Genomic DNA, 22,717 nt, shown 5'->3' with positions numbered 1-22,717 from the left:
TGCACCCTCGGGATCTTCATTGAGGAGTCATTTTACTTAACGTCTGCAGCAAAGAGGTGTGTGTTGTGTTTGTGTGTGTCAGAGGAACCAGGATGTTGAGTATCATGCAGTGTTTGTTGTAAATGAGTGCTGCGTTCAGAGCAGCGTGGTGTTTATTGGGGTTTGTTCGTGATGCCGCCTCATGCGTGACAGTACAGATGGAAGACGTTTCCTGTCAGCTAAGTGACGGTTGCTCCTCTGTTTTAGCCGGGAGGAAATATGTGTTCGCTCACGGGAGACATTACAGCACGCCGTCGTATCTCGCAGCACTCAGTTTTACTACAGGTCTTTTTGTTTTTCACAGAAACAGCAGCTCAAAAATCCTATGCTCAGGATTCGGTGTTTCTGTCTGCAGCTGATTGGCTGTTTCTGTTTGTCTTCCTCTCTTGTTCTTTGCCTGTTTGGACCGACGAAGGTACAAGAGGGGTTGAAATTAAAGGGAATTCTAAATTAAAGACTTTTGTGACCAGGCAGATTAGTGATGCTCGCAAATGTCATCAAACTGGACGTTACTCTCAAATAAAGTAGAAGCATGAAACAGCCTCACCAATAACTCTGATGGGAAAATATTCTGGGGCTTCAGCTTCTCTGAACTTCACTGTTTACTGAATGGACTGTTAACCCTTTCTTACCACGAGTGTGCAGCCCTGTAAACACACACACATTATTATCATGTCTAACTGAATTAGCTTAATGGGTCAATGATGTGACGCTAATTTTAATGCTTTTACTTAAACTCAAGAGGATTGAAATGTGAAAATAAACTCACAATTTACTTGCATGCGTTCATTTTTAGAGCATTTAGTGTAAAATGTCTGGTTTGAATCAATTTGAGAGAATATTTGGGGATTGATGGCAAAAATAAAAAGTGGTGTAACCGTACAAACTTCTCAATAAAACACCCCATCAACTAGTTTGGCATAAACATTGCAATTAATTTGGCGAATTAAGTCTATGAAGTGTCAGGACGGTGTGACCCCCATTCAAGGGGCCATTTTCTTAATATTGTGCAGGAAAACCATGTGAGAGGAAACAATAATCATATATAAGCACGGTGATAGTGAGCAGAAGTGTCCCCGGAGTGGCTCTCAGTGATGACAACATGTTTGCCTTTTGTCCCAGACGTACGCTGGACTCTGAACCTCGTGCTCTCGCTTTAAACGCCCAGTCGCTTCGATCTGTTTGTGCTCGCTGTGTGTTTGGATGCTCGACAGGTTGCGGCGTCGCAGCGTGTGATGTATCAGGTTGTCGTCTGAAGCTCGTCAGACATTTGAGAATCACTGCCTCTGCTGCAAATAATGAAATAGTTTCCACTGGTTGGAGTAAACATGGCTCATATTGAATGGGAGCAGCTTTTCATTTTGTATGAGTGGAAGACATTTAGAGATTACTCACAAAGACAGGCTGAAGGTATTAAAACCCAACTGCATTCTTTGTTGACTTGTAACTTTCTTTACCCAGATGAGACATCGAGAACGCGGTTCGATTCAGTGATTCGTGTCATTTTTCCAGACGAACCGGATGTAATCACTATTTTTTATAACAGCGTATCAAATGATGATGCTAAAACAACGTGACAGCGTGAATACAGAGAATTATCACCTCAATCTGCAGCTCATTGTTAAAAGAGCCACACGTTTCTCTCCAGAGACCAAAATCAAGCTACAAGAGACTGAATATCAGACTTATTAGATATTAATCTAATAGAAATAATAATAATATTAGGTCAGAAACACGACTCCAAATGAATAATAATGTTCTGTATCTGATGGGAGAGTAGATAAACAACTTTTGCTACCAAATCAACTTAGAAGCCGGTAATATGTCAGCGCTGTGCTCACAAGTTGTTTCTGTGGCCCTGAAAAGAGTCAGTAATTAATTTAGCAGAGAGTTATCACCCTTCCTCACAGTTTTGGTGCTGATTTAGCGTCTTTCAGCTCTTTGAACTGATGCACAGCCGGCAGCTTTAGTGTTTTGGCTCAATCTCACTGGTTGTTTCCAGCAGCAGCAGCTTTTTTCAGTGAACAAACTGATAAACTGATCACATGTCAGTTGCCCAGGACCAAACAGCAGAAAGCCAAAGTTAGCAGCTTGGTTGTGAACATAGCAAAGAGCCACATATTTCTCTCAGGAGGCCACAGGAGAGTCAGCAGTGGACTGAAACACGACTCCAAATGAACGCGAGGGCGTGTAAATGAACAACATCAACTTTATAAGGTGATAATATTTCAGTTTGGGATTTACAGCTTGTTCTGCTGCCCCTAAATATCCACAAACAAACAAAACAAAACAAAGGGCAAAAGGAGGTAGAAAAGCACCTCCGTTTGAGAGGACAGGCTGATGGGAGCACAATGGAGGGTGCAGGAACTGAACCATCAAGGCACAGTTCAAAGCAACCAAACAAGGAGAGGAAAAGCCCATAAGGAGCATAACTGTAAAAGATCAGCAGCTGCACTCATTCTCACCAAGACGTCCTTGACGATGTCCTTCAAGGAAGTTTTTCACATTTTTGAGAAAAGAAAAAAAACAATCCCACCACTGGCTGCAGCAATCTGAACCGAGGAGCTGCTCCTTGGGGGGTTTCAGCCGGATGTAAAGGTTGGCTGTTAAATACGAGAGAAGATCATAGCAGACAGGTCTATTAAAAGTGGATCAAACCAAAAAGAATTCAGTTAAATATGAGCCACTGGATTTGCTAATAGATCTGAGATGTGTTCTGGTTTAAGGCTTGAAGTGTTGCAGGGTGCAGAAGGTCTTTCTGCTTCACGCCACCAGAAAGATTTAGGAGCACGGAGATCATTTTCACAGACAGAATGAAGCTATTCGTGCTGGACTTCTCCTAAAAGGTTCTTAGCTAAAACAATTGGACGACGCTCTTTCCGACTCCTACTCAGTTTGTCATTCTAGGCTTCTCAACATCTGCTAACCTTTTCTGAGCTGAGCAGCTGCTGCAGTGTGACCTGTAGTCAATCTGGCAGAGTTACGCACTGAAAACTAAAGTAATTGTCTCCCTTCTAGGCTTTTTTCTGCTCGGAGATAAGCTGCGTAAGTGCACGTCCTCCATATGCTGCAGACATTACTGTAAATAATTTCAATTTCAAGTTGTCTCCTTGAGTCTCAGTATACACACATAACTCTAACCTTTGACAGGCTGAATCCATTCATCACTTAACTAAAAAGCTTTTTTCCATTTAATCTAAGATTCCCTGGCGTTTGGCCCTTGAATGAAATGGCCTCAACCTGCAAGTCATCCAAATATCCATTGTCCTAAAAAGGAGTGCTGCGAGCACGTTCCACTCGTGAGTTAATGACGACCTCCCGTGACCGAGACGCTTCAGAGGGAGCGGTTGGGCTGAGAGAGGAGCTCTTGTGTGTTTCAGCCGAGCATGAGGCGTTTTAAGCGGAGGATCAGAGCCTTTTGGAGCCTGACGTCACCTCCCCGCACCCACCGTGGTGGAGCTGCTCTGTGAGCGTGAAGGAGCTGCTCGGTGCATTAGTTCATCAGATTAACATGTGAGAATCAGAGCTCGTTGAACACTGCAGCTCAGCTCGAGATCAGGGGGAAATCTATAAAATATGTTCAGCTAACTCGGATTAATTCGCACAGTAGCCACGCTGATGTTCCTGGAAACACAAAGTATGGGAGTGTGGGAGGAGTCGAAGAGGCAGCTCAGAGGGAAACGTTGTGCTCTGCAGGACCAAATAAATGGGTCCTGAGTGTTAACTTTAACACTGAGATAGTATATTGGCAGAAACCTTGTTCCACAGAGAGAGAGGGGGGGGGTGCTGTAGGTGAAGGTTTGATTCCCAGTTGTTTTCTTTCCAAACATCCATACTGGCTCTCCATCCTGAGGTTAACTGTGGATATGCATGCAGGGGGGAAGAGTTTGTGTCGAGTGTGTTGTAAAAGTACAACGTGGGAACGGCTGGAAAACTGTTGCTGGCATCTTCTAATGTGACGGCTGTTTTTCAGTGACCATGTAGGAAATGTACCTTTTTACAGTATTTCCCTCCGTGAGAATCCTGTAAAATACATCCTTCCTCTTGTTTAAAGCTGCTGTATGAGATTTGAAAGGGGCGGGGCTACCTGCTCACTAGCCAATCAGAGACGGTCTATGTGAAACCAAGATGGTGACGCCGGTGAAGACTGATTTACAGTCAGGCCTGTTTGTCACTCAGAGGTCTGAGAGAACGAATGCTTCACATATGGCCTTTAAATCCAGACTTCAGGATATTTCAGGATAACGCTGCATTAGATTTTCCTTTTATTTTGAAAGATTTTCTCACCTTAAAGATCATCAGCAGAGACCTGACAAAGACCCAAAGCAGGAAACAATAAGCGTCTCATTCATGTTGTGTTCACGTTCTTTATTATTTATTCTTTATATTATATTTTCTGAACTACCTTTAACTACCTTGACTCTTTTAATATCTTAGCGTATCGCTTGAAAAACCTGCTGTTGCACATGTCCACTTTTGTTATAATGGTCTTTAAATAAACCCCAGATCTGCTCTGATCTGAGATCAGGGACCCACCCTGTGGCCTCTGTGTGTGACCGAGGTTTAACACAGTGGAAACCTTTGAGCGCAGAATGACCTCTCACAAGTTTTCCTTTGTAATTCACCAGCATGTGAGGAACAGTTGTTGGGTTCCTTTCCATAAAATTATAGGTAGCAGCCAGTTAACACTGGTCGGTGTCCTTCTCAGCTGGAGCTCAGGAACTCCCCTGTTCCATAAATACAGGAATTCAGGGCAGGATCAGGAGGGAGGAGGTGACTGGGCCCAGGGGCGTGGACACGGGTGGGGCGATTGGCAGCATTGATCAAGGGATAATAAAAGCTCGGGCCAAGTGTTACCGAACGGCCTCCGGCACTTTTAATATGAGCTTGCTGTGAGTCTTGGGAGTTCTCCAGTTAGTTAGCAGTCTGTAGTCCAGTGTTTCAAGAAGAAACGCTCCTATATGCGCACAATAATGGATGCTCTGTTAAAAAAGACCCGGAAATCCCTCCACAGCACACTAGTTATTTACTTGTGCATAAAAGTCACTGTTAAAGCATGAGATTGCACAAAAACTCCACTTTTCATTTCATTATGTCCCCCAGATCTCGTGGGGCTTGTGAAATTGTGAGATAAGCGGTGGGAGTTTGGGGCCGGAGACCCGAGCGGTCGACTCCCAGGGGGTCGGTTCACTCAGAGGCCAGCGGACAGGGGTCACTTCAAGCATTCTGCTTTAATGGCCACCGCGGCTGAGGGCTTTGGCAGTGCCTCACATCGCACACAAACCACTTGTCCAGCTTTGACTACAACATTGTACCTCCCAGCTGAGCCGACACACTGCTAGAACAACACCGTCTCTATAAGCCCAGCGAGGCGTTGAATCACAGAGCAGTGATGGATGTGAGGTCGACCTCGTGCATCTGTGTGACCCAGCCTCATCACTGACCAGCACCGCTGCAGTAATGGACCGTTAACTGCCATTTTCAATTAGAGCTGAGATGATTAGTCGATTAATTGATTGAAGCTTGAGCTCCAGCTATTTTTTAATAATTTGCAGCCCTATTTTCAACCAAACAACAACAGAAAAAACATTAAATCGTGATATTATCAGCGAGGCCGCGTCTTTATCTGTGTGCAGCACCATTTCCCAAATGAGCCCCAGATCTCGGTGTTTCTGTCTGCTCATGTCCTGCCCTAACGCTCGCTCTTTCCTGCTATAACTCTGAGCTGGGTGGGCTCCCCACTGGTGATGTGTTCAAAGCCCAGACTGGCTCTGCGCCTGCCCGACGAAAGAGGATGGGTGGGTGGACAATGGAAAATACTACGATAACGGACAAAAGAGAGAAAGTGCAAAAGAACGAGTGGCCTGAGTGACCACCGGAAAACACAGGGAAGCCCTCTGTGTTTACGTTGTGGGTTTGGTCTCCGTGTTAGTGGACACAGGTTGCCTATGGAGCTGCTGTGTGTTTTGCTGCGGCTGTTAGACGCCGAGTCCAGAGCCAGACCCACCGAGCCGCCCTCAAAGAGCCGAGTGTAGCTGTGATGGGCAGGAGAGATGAGAAAGAGACGTCAGTATCAGCTTTTCCCACGTACGTCTCTCAGCTCTGTCATCTACTGAAGAGCTGGGATTTGATCACATTTAGCTCTCTGTTTTCATTCTGTCTGCATTGTTTCCAAACCTGATGCCAAATCAAACACTTCTTTTGTGGTCTCAGACGGAGCCGCCAGAAATGCAGAGCTATCTCTCAGAGGCAGTGCCAGCTGGTCAGAAGACAGCCATGTTAAAGAGCCTGTGCTGAGAGCACACTGGTGGCCCTGCTTTTATAGCTTCCAGCAAAGAACCAGTAATTGATGAGAGAGTGGTGTCACACGTCCCTTTAAACCAAGTCAGACTGTGGTTCTTCACTATATTTACATCTGTGTTCAAGCCTTTGGGTCTTTGGCACAGAGATTAGAGTGATAACATCAGATCCAGATCCCACCATAATCTGCAGCATAATCAGTCTCTGCGCCAGGCGTCGATTAGAGAAAGATGTTAAATTTCCATAACCGCTCAGGCTGTCACATGACAGTTGTTTCTTCGAGGTTAAAATGAGCTTCAACACGACGGGACAAATTCTCAGCAGCAGCCTCTTGTTGTTCTCGCTCTCTGCAGAAGGACGTGAAGGACGTGTTCACTGCCATCACGTTCGAGGTGGCTTACGGCCTCGGGAAGCACGTGCTGACGGGACACCAGGAGCGAGAGCTGCCCGCTCTGACTCCAGTGCTGCGATGGAGGAAAGGAAACAAGATCGCAGTGAGGAAAGAGGTAAAGCACTTTGGGATGACGTGGGACTGATATTTTATAAATAGATGTAAGTTAAGGTGTTTAAATAAGTGTGTAGACAGGTGACCATTTAAATGACTGGATATTTATTGTCCTGTGGCTGGAACCTTTATATTTAATACATGATTAGAGATGTCACCCAACAAACACCCAGATATTAGCAGGTAATTATAAGGATAAGGATTGTTGCTCTTTCACTTAAATTTAGTGTCAAAAAAACAATGATTTTTGTCAAATTTAAGCATCTATCTCATTTTTTGATTCTAAATGTTTCAGATACTGTATCATCCTACTCTTGGCACGCTGCAACACATGCAGACAAGAGGATGATCAGTGTAACATAACTTCAGACTGTTTTATGGTTCGTCTCCTCTGCTGATTATAAAGAACAAAGTCGTGCCTTCGCTCGGACCACAGAAGGAATGAAGGAAATAGCTCAAATTGAGCTTATAATGATTTGGTGTTGGTTACCAGCTTATTATTGTCTGGGTTAGCTTTTCTTGAGTGGAGTCCAAAAAGACTGATTCATTTATTTTCTTTGCACCCACCTCTAACCTGCCCCACATGTGTTTCCCCACTGTCTGCACGTCTTAAAAAGCGTGGGGGGATTTGCGTCTTTCAGCACCCGCAGAATCCATTTATCTTAAACTCATCAGCGTTACATCGAAGCTGACTTAAGTTTCCTTTCATGATTTAGTCTTAAACCAAAGACCATCCTATGACTGATTAAAGGAGAGATCAGATAGAGTAAAGAGTTGGGCCTTCCTGGATAGAAATCTACCAGGAAGCTCCAAAAACAACACAACACTGCCCCCTAGACCGAACGTGGAGGCAGTGTGCTCCGTGCACGGGCGGCATGAGGTCATATGAACTGTGTACTTTACTGTTTCCTCCTCAGACTTGGTTTGAGAAGAACTGCCTGTCAGACGACTGCGCTGCAGACCTGAGGCTTCATGGGAAGCTGCTGCTCTCTGGGTAAAAACCTTCACTTCACACTTTAGATTCGTCTCTTTGTCTTTTCCTTCGGTCCTGAGGAAGCACGCTGACGTCATAGGCCGTGTGGGTGTGGGTAGTGGAGCCATGACGCATGCTTGGAGGATATCCATATGTTTTTCCATACTTAGGGAGTTCCCTCTCTTATTCTTGTGTATCTTTCACTGCCTGCATTTACCGACAGTTGTCTGTCCTGGTAAACAGGACTCATCTCTTACATATATTCTTTGTTTTACCTCTCTCTCTCTCCTCTTTGTTTACTTCCACTGTAAAGCACACATTTCTGAATAAAACAAACCTAGATTATTTGTTAATATAAGTCTTTCCTTGCTGCTCCTCCTGTGGAGTCTTGCAGTTGGTGTGAGAAGTGAATTTATCCTCTGGAGTTCATTGTTTGCTTAATGTTCCCATCAGACTGCACAGCACCGCCCATTTGGCCCTCGGAGGAGTGAAGAACGTCTCACTGAACCTGACCATCTCCAACGCCGGGGACGACGCCTACGACACCAACATCTACTTTAACTTCTCCAGAGAAGTTTTCTACATCAACTTCTGGCAGAAGGTCTGCTTCTCTTGTCACCCCTGAAATATCTGCTGTGTATTTTCTGGGCTGCGTGTGTTAATGTATGATGCATGTGGCTGAAATGATACAGAGAGGCAGATTTTGCCTCCTCGAATCAGCTCGGCATCATTAGTTTTCCACATTTTCCAAAAGAAGGCTTATTGTAAAGACTGATTAAATGTCAGGAGTGCAGCCTAAACAGTGAAGCGTGTAAAAAGACAGACCTGCGAGGGGGCTGGTGAACTTAAAGCTTCGCCTGAGCTCCACATGAAAGGATGTGCAGAGCAGCAGCAGCAGCTGTCCTGTCTCACAGCAGCTCCTCTGGCTGACCTGCCATACGCTTCTCTGAGTCATTCAGACACACCATGTCAGCAACCTATGAGCTGTGTGCATGAGAACAAACTCAAACACACATACCTCACATTACCACAACCTTGACTTATGTACCGTTCAAATCATGTTATTCATGTGAAGCTCTCATAGGGCCACGCTGAATCGGTAAATACAGGTATGTAAAGTGAGGATTAGGACTGAGCTTCATCCTGATCCTGATCCTGCTCACACTCTTTGACCTCAAACACAAAACGACTTCAGCGTCCTGTCGATGGTAAAGAAATATCTACCCACCGCCATCCCACATTAAACCTGAGAGATTTTCCGTCGTATGCAGATGGATTTCACAGCTCACGTCTGCTCGCTCGGGCCAGCAGGTCGGCTCGCAGCTGAGCGAGACGCCACGTCGGACGGCCGCTCTGACGGGAGCAGCTCCTCACATGCCAGAGGGGACAGCATCCATCATGAGGGCTTTTCCCCTCGTGATGGACCCCATGTTTATCCTCCACCTCCTGTGAGCGCCCAACCCACGGCACGATTTTAAACCCCCCCAACAACTCTGAAATTGAATTTAAATAGAATACATGCTGCAGGCAAATATTAGAAAAACGTGTTTCAGTTTGAGTTTCATAGCTAATCTAATGAACTGAGTACGTTTCAGGTTACCAGCAGCCGTAGAGCCTAATTTTGTTCAGGAACCTGATAAGTCGGGGGGGCTGAACAGAGGGAACAGGAAGTGGACAGAATGAAGAGATGACACAGAGGCCACCGGGCAGATTTACTGCCGTACGCTCTTTGAGACACTTCTAATTACTGCCGGAGAAGTTGGAGGTGGTGGTGTGACCCCTTTTTGCAAAGTTAAGATCGGCTCCCAATCCTCCCCTGAGGCTTTTTGTCCAGTGAGCGAAGCGTGAACTCCTACTCCCCTCATATTTTAGAGCGGGGTGTGTTATCTGTCTGTTGTTCTTGCAACACAAGCTGTCAGAAAGCTGCGGAGGTGAACTGGTTTCAGGAGCACTGCCTCCGCTCCCGTGGGACTGCTGCACCAGCTTCTGTTTTCTTTTTTTATCTGTGAAATGTTTGAGGCCGAGCTGTGGCAGATGTTTTGTGTCATTGTATTCCTGGTAGTGGTTTCGACCTCTACCCCCACTAGATCAGTGTGAAAGGAACAGTCGCTGGTTAGTTTGGAGCTTTTACACTTCTACATTATGATGCAGCAGTGTGGTGGGACTAGAGTTTAGATTAATACCATGATATTCATGGGCAACAGTGATATGCAGCACGCCATGATGAACAATTACATATTTAATAATGTATTTATGTAATAATTAATTATATTACATGAGACAAAACTCATTTCAATCAAAAACTTCTGATCTGAATATTCTTCCACCTCTGATTCCTGGTGATGTAACAGTGAGAATAAATGAGCGCTGTGGTCAAAAGCCCAGAAATTTGGGAGTGCAACAGAGAAATGTGTGAAGTTGTGAATTTCACTGGGCCTTCCAAGCTAAGAATAAACGAATCACTGATTTTCTTGGCTGCAGCGTCACACATGCTGTGAAAGCCAAAGGTAGATGTTAATCTTCATACCTGAGGAGAAAGTGTAAAGTAGGCGGTGACAGAGGCTTTGAAAAGGCAGTAAAGGGAGTGAAGCCGTGTCCGAACGAGCTGGATGGAGATATATAGAGATATGTGGAACATGTAGAAAATGGGCCTCCTGTGTGTTGTCATCTGCTCTGACCTACTACTCCAGTAGATGCTTCAGCTGACACTAAAGCAGGATAAACAGTCCTGTTGAAATATAACGGGGCCGTCGTTTGTCAAAATCCCTGCGTGCATTTGTTCCCCAGCAGAGGAAGACAAGAAAAAGTAAGCAAAAGACAGAAAGTGAAGAAGTGCTAAACAAACAGAGTCTTGTCGCTCTGCTCCCCATGGAGGCACCACACGCCACATGTCTGAGTGCTCTGCTCTCTCTCAAGGGCTGCCAGGTGGATGATGGGTAAACAGGCCGACTTCCCCAATCCTGCCCAGCCCCGTGGGACGGGCGGTGTTTGCACAGCAGCACAGAGGAATACAGGAAATAGAGGAAATTCCATCATTGCCAGTCGTGCTGGGGTCCCCACCCCCCCTCACAGGGCTGGCTCGCTGTAGTCCCCATGCAAAGGACGGCGCTGCTTATTTAAGCTGACTTAATGAAGATGGAGGGCACGGCCGCGCCCTGGACTCACTCTGGGAATCTGCTGAATAAGAGGAATGGGAGTGTGGATGATACCTCTACCTTTAAATGTGTCAGCACAGACAACCTTCACACCTCCTGTCTTTATCTCTTTTGGAAACGCCTCATAAACACAGGCCCAACCTGGACGGCAGCCCGCGCACGCAGACGTTTTGTATGACTTACCTTAAGCCTCCAGGAGCGCTGGCCCGTCTCGTCTCTTTAGTTAACATCGTGAAGCATCTCTGCCCCAGTTTGCGCTCACAGAGCCGACAGCCTCGCGGTGAACTCTCGCTAAAAGAATTCTTACTCCTCGTAGGGTCAAGGCCCGAGTGTTTACACAGCGCAGCCGGTGAAGCTCCATATTGTTTAGACAAGCTTCCAAACACACAGCCTGGAGGTTGTCCAATTACCCACCCGCTAAGATGTGTGTGTGCCATCACCTCTGGAGATTCTCCGTTTAACCTAATTTAGAAGATGAGAAGCTATTCTTTTACATAAAGACGCCTCTTTCTAACAACAAACGCACTAAGGTGTGTGTGTTTAAGCTGCTGTAGAGATTATACTGTTGTGGCTTCATCTCTGACATCAGTCTATCTTCCTCTTTGTCGCTTGCGTCTCCACGAGTGTCACCCACTCTGTCTCCAGTCAGTCTGTCTGTCCGTCCGTCTCCTCCTCTCACTCTCTCTCTCTCTCTATCTGTCTTTTCTGCAGGAAGAGAAGGGTATTTCCTGTGGACTTGTTGATTTGGACTTCCTCCGCTGCAGCGTGGGATTTCCTTTCATGAGAGCACAGACTAAGGTAGCTAAAAAGAAGTGCACAGCATCTTCAGAGGTGTCGTTAAAGCATGTGTGTGCAGAAGCCTCCTGCTGACAGAGGAATCAGTAAATATTCGGGAAATGCGGTAACTGACCGCTGGTTTATTTTGTCTTCTTCTCCTCAGTATCATTTTGCAGTGATTTTTGACACGACTCAGCTCTCTGGGGACAATGACACGTTGCAGTTTTTAGTTCAGGCTAAGAGGTGAGTATGAAGAGTCACACATGCTCACGTGTACTTAATAAGTCATTTTTTATGATGAGGGGATTCCTGTGAATTAAAATCCTGATTCATCCCCATGAACGTGCCCTTCTTTATGACCCACAGAGAGTTTATTTTCATTGAGTTAAATCCTGAACTAATTCACAAATTGACTGACTAACTTAATTCTTCCTTGTTTGCTGTAGCGCCAATCCTGAGCACAAACTGTCTGACAACACTTTGGATCTGTCCATCCCTCTGGTTCACGAGACGGACACCACTATCACTGGGTAAGAACCAGACAAACGCAGAAACTCTGGAGTTACTATCACACAAACTTAAAGTTCCACTGGAGACCTGAGCTGGTTGCACATCTGTTGGCTCCCGAGAGGAGGGGGAGTGCTTTTGTCAGTATGGAGCATGTCAACTTGAAAAGGCTTATCTGTGAACCCTTTATCGGAGCTCTGCTTCACAGGGAAGGGAAAGAGATGTAAAACAGCCCAAATCTCCCAGAACTCTGACATCTGATAAGGCTGTCTTTAATGTGGAGGGAGGCTTCGGGGCAAAGCCGGATACATATCTCAGCTGCTAAAGAAAACTCTGCTGTCCAGCTAATAACGTGACTGAAGCCAGAGATTTGTATGAAGTCTGCATTCAGATAACCGTTCTTTGTCCGTCTGTCTCCTGGACATGCATGTTGTCTGCAGCGTGGTGACACCGTCCTCCTTTGTGTACGGAAACTCCATCGATGCCTCGCGCTTCGTCCAGCTGGAGGACATGGAGTGCAACTTTCAGCCTCTCAATCTCACTTTCCAGGTACTGCCAGCGCTGTGCATACAGGATTTTGCAGCATTTTCACATTTCTCTATATATTCACATCTCTTTCCCTTTGTCTAAACCTTTCCCCGTCTCCGTGTGATGTGGTTTCAGGCCATAAACAAAGGGCCCAGCAGGCTGCCTGGCTCCACAGTGGACATCAGGATACCCAACCCGCTGGCTGGCAGCGGAGCTGACATGTTCCACATCATTGAAACACAGGTGGATGCCAACAGCAGTCTATCTACATTATTTATCCAGCCCAAATCATTATTTATTAGCTTATTCACCTGCAGGCAGCCACAATTTGAGCTCATTAATCCGGCCTACGCCCGGCCGCTGCGCTTCTCTTCATGGCACAGCTGCCTGTATCCACCTCTGAGGACACTTTTATGTGGGGGAAAGCTGCTAAACCGTGGGCTTTTTGTCATGGCATGGTCAATTTACTTAGTGTGAGGCACCACCGGGCCAGTGAAAATCGAAGTGAAAGTGTTGACGCTGCTACTGAGGCTCGGCAACCATTTTGTTTCACAACATTTTGCATTTAGATAAAGAAACACAATACTCCCACTGGGTTTAGATGTTTTCTTAACCCTTGCATTGCTCCTTTCATATAGGTAGATTGAGGGGAGCTCATGCTGTTAATTGTATTTACTGTGAATGGGCAGACGGGGTTGACTGTATCCCACCCTCCTTGAGCCCATCTGGAATCACTTTCAGGGGATCAGACAGCTTGCACGAAACGGGAATGGGACACCTGCAGAGCTGGCTACTGCCCCGTACCATCCCCAGCCTGCAACCACACACCATAAACGCTGTGAGCGCCGCGTCTGGCCTGTGGCACACCGGACAGTTGCACACTTATATTTTATAGCCAGATATTCTTACTTTTTATACAGACCTGCATTTGTTCAAGCATGACATACAAGTTCCTGGCCGTTGCTCCACATGTTCTAGTTTTTCTGCACAGAATCCCTCAGTCATCATTTTCATCAAATTAAAGTTAGTGCGAGCCATGAATCTCCTCAGCAGCAGGAACACAGGAGATGAGAAAGTGCGGCCGTAAAAGCTCAGACATGCTGGGTGGCAGCAGAGCGGACAATAAGGCCGGCCGGCGGAGACTTCCACCTCCAGAGCTTCAGGTCGGCCTGAGGAGAGGGGAAAGGGGAAGTGTTCCCTGGGGGGTGGGCAATAAACCTGACACCTCTAAATCACTCCATATGGGAAATCTGTCAGGGAGGGGGACAGGTTTCTTGCTGGGGAGAACTTCCTGTGAGCCCTGGAGACTCGAACAATAGCGGGATTGGGCCAGTTCAGGTGACAGAAGTGCTTGTGTGCACATTTTTGCTGTCGAACCTCAATCCAAAATCATCTCTGCAGCATAAATATGATTCCTGTACGTCCTGTTTTAACTCAGCTCTGTTTTGTCTCATTGAATATGATTTTTGGAGCAGAGGAGTTAAACGCACATCACATACAGTAGGTGTGAAAGTAACAGACATAATATCAGGTACATACATCATCTCTTAAAACAACACACCAGGACATGAGATCCAAGCAGGACTGAAATGCTCAGGCGCCTCTTTTCACCTGAACTCTTCTCAGTTTTTGTCTCTCCCGGTCTGTTTCAGGTGGCTGAGGGCCGAGGGAACTGCACCTTTCACAGGAACCCGACACCCTGCACCATCCCCCAGGACAGAGAGAACATCTTCCACTCCATATTTGCCTTCTTCACCAAATCAGGACGCAAAGTCTTGGTAAACATGCATCCCTCATGTTGCACTTTGACATTTCAGAGGTCACTGACAGTCACCCCCCCCCCTGTGAGGGTTCTTGTTTTTATTTTTGTTGTTTCAGTCGGGCCAACATCTGTTTATCACACATCCTCCCCTCACTCTCTCTTTCCTCTTCTCTCTCTCTCTCTCTCTGTTGTTTATTTAAAAGGATTGTGACCGGCCTGGGAGAGCGTGCATGACCATCTCCTGCAGTCTGGGTCCACAACTAAAAGAAGAAGCTTTGAGCATCGATATAAAACTTTTACTCAACACTGAAATTCTTAAGAGGGTAAGAATCATGTGGCGAGCTGGTTCTGTTTCTGCAGGTCATGGTGACTCTAGTAGTAACAGAGATCCACTGTCTCACCCACAGGACAGCTCATCCGTGATCCAGTTTGTCACGAGGGGCAACGTGCAAGTAAATGAAAGAGCAGTGGAGGTGCCAAACGGGCTGCCGGAGGACATTTCTGTGAGTGTATGAACTGTTAACCCTTCATTTACATGCACTTTACGTGATTCCATTGAGTATCTCCTTTAAGTGAAATTATGGGGCACATAAAACCATAAGGAACACATTTCTGCACTTATTTTAGAGATCCTACCCCGATATATGTCACAGCATCATTTTTAGAAGCTGCTTCATATCAACTTTTACATAAAACACAGTCAGGACAGGTTCATATAGTCCAGGACAGGATCAGAGCTGTTAAACTGTCTGAGACTCACCTTTTAATAACTAAAACTATTTAACATCAGCTGGTTGTGTCTCAGGTTTTAATCAGGCAGACCAACATTTTGGAAATGGTCACTGGGTCACATGACTGCAGCAGGAAGTCACTGAGGGACTTCTGGAGTTAAACTAAAGGATAAAAGCTGTAAAGGGATATTTAAAAGCTGTGTGTCACCGTGGGTTCTTCTGGGTTTCACATCAACAGTTCGTCAGATGACTGTGTGTAACATGAAGGTGTTCCAATAGTTCTTTTTAGCATTTCAGCCTCTTGTCTTTGTTTAGATTTTATGGCCGTCAGCTTTAGTTCGGTCCGCTCACAGTTCGGCTCCCTGCAGCCACAGCAGAGCTGTTTTCACTGAAGAATGTCTGACTAACCCATTAGTGCACATGACCAGCAAGGTAGGAGCAGCCGGTGAACATAGTGGAGCACTTAGCCACATAAACAAATGATGTTTTAGTGTAATTTGGGTGAACTGGCCCTTTAAACCTGGATTAATATGCTGGACATATTGTTCCTGGTGTCCCGGCGCTCTGCCTGAAGTGCAGGGTGTCACTGCGTGGCTGTGCTGGCATAAATATATCAATATATTGTTTTTTAATTTACATTCTGTAGTCGAACCCCCCCTGAGCCCCTGGTGTGAGCCCGGGGAGCAGCTGGGGGCTGTGGGTGGACGATACGGTGGCATTAGCTGTTTTCGGGGGCCTCAGCTGTGCTCAAGGACAGACCCCCTCCTCCCCCCGCCGCCGTTCGCTGAGTGATTGAATGGCCCCCCAGATCCCATGTGATGATTGCACGGAGGGCCCAGCGGTGGGATCTCTCAAGTGATTAGGATGCTGACCGGGCTGCAGCCCTGCTGACCCCGAGCTCGGAAAATCCAGACCCGCCATGAACATGTCCACCCCGCGCACCGCTGCGGCACTCAGCGAGCGTGCTCATTCCAGCCATTATTACCCCCCGAGGTTTCAGTAAACACAGTAACCTTTTCCCCCAGGATCCCTGCCAGCTCGAGTCCACACTGTAAACTATGATTTGTGATCCCTGGTTGTGCCGCTCACAGCGAGCTCACTTTTTAATCCCCCGTGACATGTAAACAAACGGACATCAATCTGTAGGATTCTGCTGTACGTTCCGGCCTCAGCAGCACAGAGCTGAGCCGGACGAGCTCCACATTCAATCACAGATTCCCAGATTTAACTGATTGCACAAGTTAAATTGGGAAAGTCCGAGTCAGAGAGCAGCGAGCAGAGGAGCTTTCATCTTCTCTGTCCACGCAAGCGCCTTGGCATGCATAACAACAGTCAGATTCCAGAGCTCGGAGCGAGGGGGAGGTGTTAATGTGGGAAACTATTCAACAGAGAGATTAATATCCACTTGTCCACTCGGTCTTGGCCCACAGTTGGCGTCTCATGCCACATTTGTGTTCAAAGCCCGTGCAGGGCTGCACACTGCAGCAGCTCTGACGCCCTCCCACTATTGTTTGCAGGGACTTTAATTACGCAGGATTATGTGACATTTGGGAGATTATGTATTATTTGCCTTTGTTTAAGATCATTACTAAATAAACCCACCTAGTTTATGTTCCCAGTGACTGTGTTGTTTTCCATTTAAGGCCTGGACTGTGGCACTAAAGCAGGCTTAGCTGTGGTGCAGAGGAATTAATATTTCACTCAAGTCAAACCGCTGTGAATTCATTGCAGATCAATTTAAGCGTTCAAAGTAAATTGTTTTGAATGACTCGAGTAGAGAAGTATTAAACTGCTGTTTTGAAATAGAACAGCAGACTCACACAAATGAAACGAATGGTATTGTTGTATAATTGTTAAAAAATCAAACAGGCACTGGTGTAATAAATACAGCATTTGTTACCAGATATAACTTCCCTCCATCGTGGTTACACATTACAGTTGGTGGAGTGATTTTGCTGTCAGTGACAGATTATCCAGAGGGTCAGCGTTCACTCCTGTCATGGGAAACAGCCTCACTAGCTCTTATTTATTATGGAACCAGGCTGTTTTTTAAGAGATGTCAAACCTCCCGGACTGGACGAGATAACGTCTGAGAACGAGCCTCATTCTGGGCCTCAAGGATTCAGTTTAAAGGCACGAAGCAGCAAACTGGAAGAGGGAGTGGATGATGTGTTAGTTTGAATTGGACTGAAATAAGATAAATATAACTAGAATACATATAAATACTTCATGCGTAGACACGTACTGAGAGACAGTGACGGTCGAGCTGAGGGAGTAGTTCTGTGATGTGTTTTGTACCGGTGATTAAAAGACTGAGAATCACAAGAATCAATAGGATTCATCCTCTGGAGACCATCAATCAGTTAATCACTCTATCAGTTTCTTTATTATCATTTTCATGGTGCACATAAAAATGTAAAACCATTTAGTGCAACGTTATTTCATTGCTGCAAACATCGGTCAGACCGCCATTTTCAGTCTGGACGAAAGAGGCGGACGGACGGACGGACGGACGGACAGACACTGATTCATGCGTGAAGCTTTGCTGCTAGCGTGGCTAAAATGATCACTACGTACGTCAGTGAAAAACATGTCATAAAAGATGTCATGTTGTGCTGCTAAGAGCTGCTGATGGTCAGGGGGCCGCCCTGCCCCGCCCTGGATGAGCTCCAACCTCAGGCTGAAGACACAGAAGGGACAGAAAACTGGATGTTGCCTGAAACTTGATATAAACTGATTCTGATTTTGTTGTTGGTTTCCTGCTGGCGTGTCCTACTGTATATTTAGAATAAATCCCACTGTGGTCGGATTCACAGGCCGAAACCAGACGTGTCTCCTTGTTATTGTTGCACTGCGTTGCATCATTAGCAGCACATGACTTCATTAGTACTCTTGTGTGTGTCCATGTGTGTGTGTGTGTGCATGTTGTATGTGTGAGTATGTGACTCACTGGCTGACCTAAGTGTTGCTGTGTTTCAGCTGGTCTTCGAGGCCCTGCACAGCCAGGAGCCGAGGGGTTACGTCGTCGGCTGGATCATCGCCATCAGCCTGCTGGTGGGGATCCTCCTCTTTCTGCTGCTGGCCGTGCTCCTCTGGAAGGTAAACCGACACGCTGTTACCGTTCAGCTCACAGCATCACTCGCAGAGCTGCTTGTTTTTCTAGCAGCGCTTTGCCGAGGCCACACGAGTAAACAAGGAGCAGTTGTCACAAACTCGTATGTCACAGCCGGAAGCCTGCTCGGACGTCAGCGCCGTATCCAGTTGTAGAGAGACAGCTGGAGGCAGGGGGAGGCAGGAGGTGGGGGTGGGAGGCCTGCTGGGGGCCTTTAACAGCCATGAAAAGGACAAATCACAGACTGGACAATAATTCACACCATACTGCTCACATGAAAGAAGAAGGGAAATGGTAATTAAACATACATCCAGAGGCCCTGTTAGCACAAAACTCCTTTTTCTTTTGCGCTGCTTCCATTTTCCACTGGGAATACCACAACTAAACCTTGGAATGCAGGTCCTGGGATACATTTCCCCCCCCTCCCCTCCGACCCCCAGGTCCTCGGACCTTGCCAAAATAAACCCCACTTACAAGAGCAGCACATGTCCTGTATTGCTCTTTTCAGGAAATGCCTAAGGAGAGTACAGGTCTGTATCAATAAACTGTAGCAGTCAAACGCAGATAAATGAATGGAGGCGTAGTGAGAGAGGCAGCATCCCAGCACACCACGAGTCCTCTGCTCTCTGCATCCCCTCTCTGCTCCTTTATGCTGCACTCAGCGAACGCATGTTAGAGGTCAGTTAAATGTAAATTACAATATGACATTCCTACAGACACATTTCTGCAGAGGAAATGCTTGATTTGCTTCCATCCATGCCGCTGATTTTCTCTGGTTTAAGCCTGTTAACTCCACATTGTGTATGTTTTCCATTACTGACGCCATTTTTGAAGCTTCCCATGCCAGGATGTTATAAACTGATTTCCTATCTGCCAGACAGCCATTGTTTTCCATTAGTTTCACTGAGGGATAAATCTCAATGTGCAGATATTTGTAGCTTAAAGATGTTCAATCCATCACAGTGAACTCAAAGTCTGAGTTATTACTCGTTAGATTTATGTTGTTATTGCAATAATGCAGCGGAAAGGACACATAAACTCTCTCATTGTTTCAGCACAGCCGTGTAAAATCAAACTATACGGTCGTGTGAATCAAAAATAGAAATTCTTGCATTAAAAATGTTGCTGTTTTTGCAGAATAATCTGATAAATCTCTTGTGTTGATAGAAGCTCCTTCTAGAAACAGGATTACCAAACACTGCATGCACACTTTTATGTTCTAGATCTACAGACAGAGTGCTCCCTTTAAAATGATAAAAAACACAGATAAATAAATATGAAAACACGATAAAACAGTCCCATCGCTGTGTTAAACTGTCAAACCCGTGTCCCTCTCGCTCTCTGACAGATGGGATTCTTCCGTCGGCGCTACAGAGAGATCATCGAGGCTGAGAAGAACAGGAAGGACAGCGAGGAAAGCTGGGACTGGATGGAAAAGAGCCACTGAGACCTGCAGTGGGGGGGTCCCAGAGGAGCCAATGAGATTAGGGATTGGGTCGGGAAGGATCCAATAGCACATGGTCTCGCAGCCCAGCCGCCCCAGTGGCACCAGGCCCTTCAGTCTTCCATATGTGGAAGAGAAGAACATTCTCCTTATTTTTTGGAGACTTGATATTTTTTTGTGGGTGGGGGTCCAGGAAACAGGCTTCTGAGGTGACAGGGTGGCTTGCCAGAGGACACTTGCTGTGGAATTCAGCTAATCTCAAAGGAGGTAACTCCCAGCCAGCGGAGCTGTTGATGGAGACCCACATCCGTCCGGGGGTGTGGAGACGGCACGGAGACTGGTGGACAACAAACCCTCAGGGCTGTGTTACATAGCAAATTTATTTTTATACATACACTTTAAGCCATATTGTGTAAAACTGGGCTCGGAGAAGAGTTGGGGTTCTGAAGGCCATTATAAACATACTGTATCTCCAGTATGTTTTCCTAAAAGCACTGATGTTTGATAAGAATGAATGCCTTGGCTCCATAGCTTCACTCTGTGTGCCAAAGATATGTCCTGTATAGTATATGATCGGAGCCGTTTGTATATTCAGCTCTTCCCGGGAGTGAAAGATTGTATCTCTTCTTTACTATTTCCATCTATTGAGTATCTGTTCTTCACATCTGACTGCCCCCCCTCCCTCCCACAGATAATCAGACAGAGATGATTATGTGTTAGAAACCCCCCCCCCCACACACACACACACACACACACACACACACAGTGATCACACCTCTGTGTCCTCATGTCTCACAGACACTGACGTCCCAGTAAAAGTGCCACTAACATCTCAGGCTCTGTGACTTTCCATAAGCATTCCCTTAGTGCTGGTCTGCCTAACTGAGGCCATTATGTCACGTTTCAGCTGGAATCTTTCCTCTCTGCAGCGCTCTGGATGCTTTGAAAGTGCAATGTGCAGTTAGAGCGAATTATCTGAAGCTGCTTTTGCCAGGAACTATTGCTCAGGTATGCAGATGACTCGTTATACGGCCCCCCCAAAAGTTTCCAGGCTCAAGTGAAGATAATTTAGTTGATTCTCACTGAAATGCTGTCGGAAATGATTCACCGCACGTCGGGACAAAAGACCTGATCGTGATTTAAGTCCAGAACCTTTCCAGACTTCACCTAAGTGGACCATATTTAATTTTACTATTATGTTATTAGGCGTTGGGTTTTAGGGTGAAATACGAGATACTTTACTCTCCGTGGCCACTTTCATGGCCAGATGAAAGTCTGCGATGGGAGTCCACCTCCAGTCGTTTACGGGGGCCCGTGCCATGAGTAATTCCCTAAAAATAGGAATGGGAATGTGCTGCACATAAACGAGCTCTTTGGGGCTCCTGGGAAAAGCTTATTTTAAGTCAACATGGAGGAATGTTGGTGTCCTGAAAATCTGTTAAAGTTCACAGCTCCTCAAATTTTCACCCCAAAGGTCTTTTGAAAGCTCGGCTGGACTGTGAATGAAAGAAAGCAGAGCAGTGAGCTCTATTTTTATATTAAATGTCCCCAAAAAAGGAAGAATGTTAACAATTTTACACATTTTATCACAAAAAAAACTTAAATTATGCTCCAAAAACTGTTCCTGAGAATTTCTCAGTGAGGTTATAATGAGTTTTATTAAAACAGATACACAGTGTGTTAGGATTTTTGCAGCGTCAGATTTAAATGTGCAATGCCAAAGGACAAAATGATATTTTTACTATGTTTCACACTTTCTCTAAGGCTCCAGTGCTAAGACACTTTATGGCTCCTACGATCGCTTGGCTCTCTTGTGCTGTATGAAACTTTATTTTACCGTTTAATTCCACTGGCATGACGGCATATACTGTACACATTCACGTCTTCCCTCTGCGTCTGTTAGAGCGGTGCCAAACCTGGATGCAGAGAAACCGACACTTGACATTTTTTTTTGGTAAAGTTTAACTGTGATGGTTATATTTTTTTGTTTGTATGTTTGTTGTCACCGTTAATCACGTTATACTACTGTCACTGAGTATCATTTCCATTATCGTGTGCTGTACGTTTGTTTTGAAAGTCTGTATATTTATCTGTTGATAAATGTTAGAGTGACACTTTGTGGCTCTGGATGCTGCTTGGATGGATGCAACCACGTTCACAGAAACGTTTTTAGGTGTATTTGCAGTAATATTTCTTGAACATCAGGTTTTTTTCCACCTGTCATCACTTACACACTTTACGGACACACATCTGAGAGCTGAAATGTTTAGTCGGTCAGTTTTAATCATCAGTTTGTCATTTAAACATTCACCGCTTCCATCAGATGTGTACATGTGTCTCATTTTAGGAAATATTCACACTCACCAATCATCAGTCTGTGAAATGGACCGACTCTCCTCATCACTCTCACGTGAAGTTTAGAAGGGATTTGATTATTATATTGATTATCAAACACCAATCAGTGGGCTTCTGCTCTACAGTGTTTTTTACAGTAAAGATCATTTATTAACTTTATTAATTAGGGTCCGAGCACCAAGCGGTGTGATAATGTATCTGAAATAAATTGTCTAAATGGTCTAAACATGCAGGAAAACTCATGAAACTTTGCACACGCATCAGTCGTGGTGAAAAATTACATATTTTATGGGTCTTACAAATAGGCGTGGCAAAATGGCTCCATAGCGCCCCCTAATCTCAAGCCCCGGAACTGTGTTTTATGTACATGTACAACATTTGGTGGGTTCATGTGTCTCTTCAAGACGAACAAAAAAGTCTCTAAGAGCAATGACCTGAACCCAACAGGAAGTCGGCCATATTGGATTTTCAGTACATTTTTGGTGATTTACAGGGGTCATAAATGAACGAACCAGTCCGAGGGGGCTGA

At 45.6% G+C, this 22,717-nt stretch overlaps 1 protein-coding gene across 1 annotated transcript in view; it reads left to right on the top strand.

Annotated features, from left to right (window-relative positions):
- The window catches only part of itga9 (integrin, alpha 9), a 43,869-nt gene extending 23,954 nt beyond the window's left edge, over positions 1-19,915 (top strand). The window contains exons 16-28 of the mRNA XM_070841397.1: positions 6,693-6,845; positions 7,762-7,838; positions 8,271-8,418; positions 11,684-11,770; positions 11,913-11,992; positions 12,196-12,279; positions 12,697-12,805; positions 12,920-13,027; positions 14,437-14,562; positions 14,750-14,869; positions 14,954-15,049; positions 18,257-18,376; positions 19,738-19,915. Of these exons, the coding sequence (XP_070697498.1) occupies positions 6,693-6,845; positions 7,762-7,838; positions 8,271-8,418; positions 11,684-11,770; positions 11,913-11,992; positions 12,196-12,279; positions 12,697-12,805; positions 12,920-13,027; positions 14,437-14,562; positions 14,750-14,869; positions 14,954-15,049; positions 18,257-18,376; positions 19,738-19,836 (1,407 nt within the window). The 3' untranslated portion in view covers positions 19,837-19,915. The remainder of the gene's footprint in view (positions 1-6,692; positions 6,846-7,761; positions 7,839-8,270; positions 8,419-11,683; positions 11,771-11,912; positions 11,993-12,195; positions 12,280-12,696; positions 12,806-12,919; positions 13,028-14,436; positions 14,563-14,749; positions 14,870-14,953; positions 15,050-18,256; positions 18,377-19,737) is intronic.
- Positions 19,916-22,717: the final 2,802 nt, after the last annotated feature.

The sequence above is a fragment of the Pempheris klunzingeri genome, chromosome 12 (assembly GCF_042242105.1).
Source record: "Pempheris klunzingeri isolate RE-2024b chromosome 12, fPemKlu1.hap1, whole genome shotgun sequence".
Taxonomy (NCBI): Eukaryota; Metazoa; Chordata; class Actinopteri; order Acropomatiformes; family Pempheridae; genus Pempheris; species Pempheris klunzingeri.
This window is presented reverse-complemented; position numbering and strand designations above follow the sequence as displayed.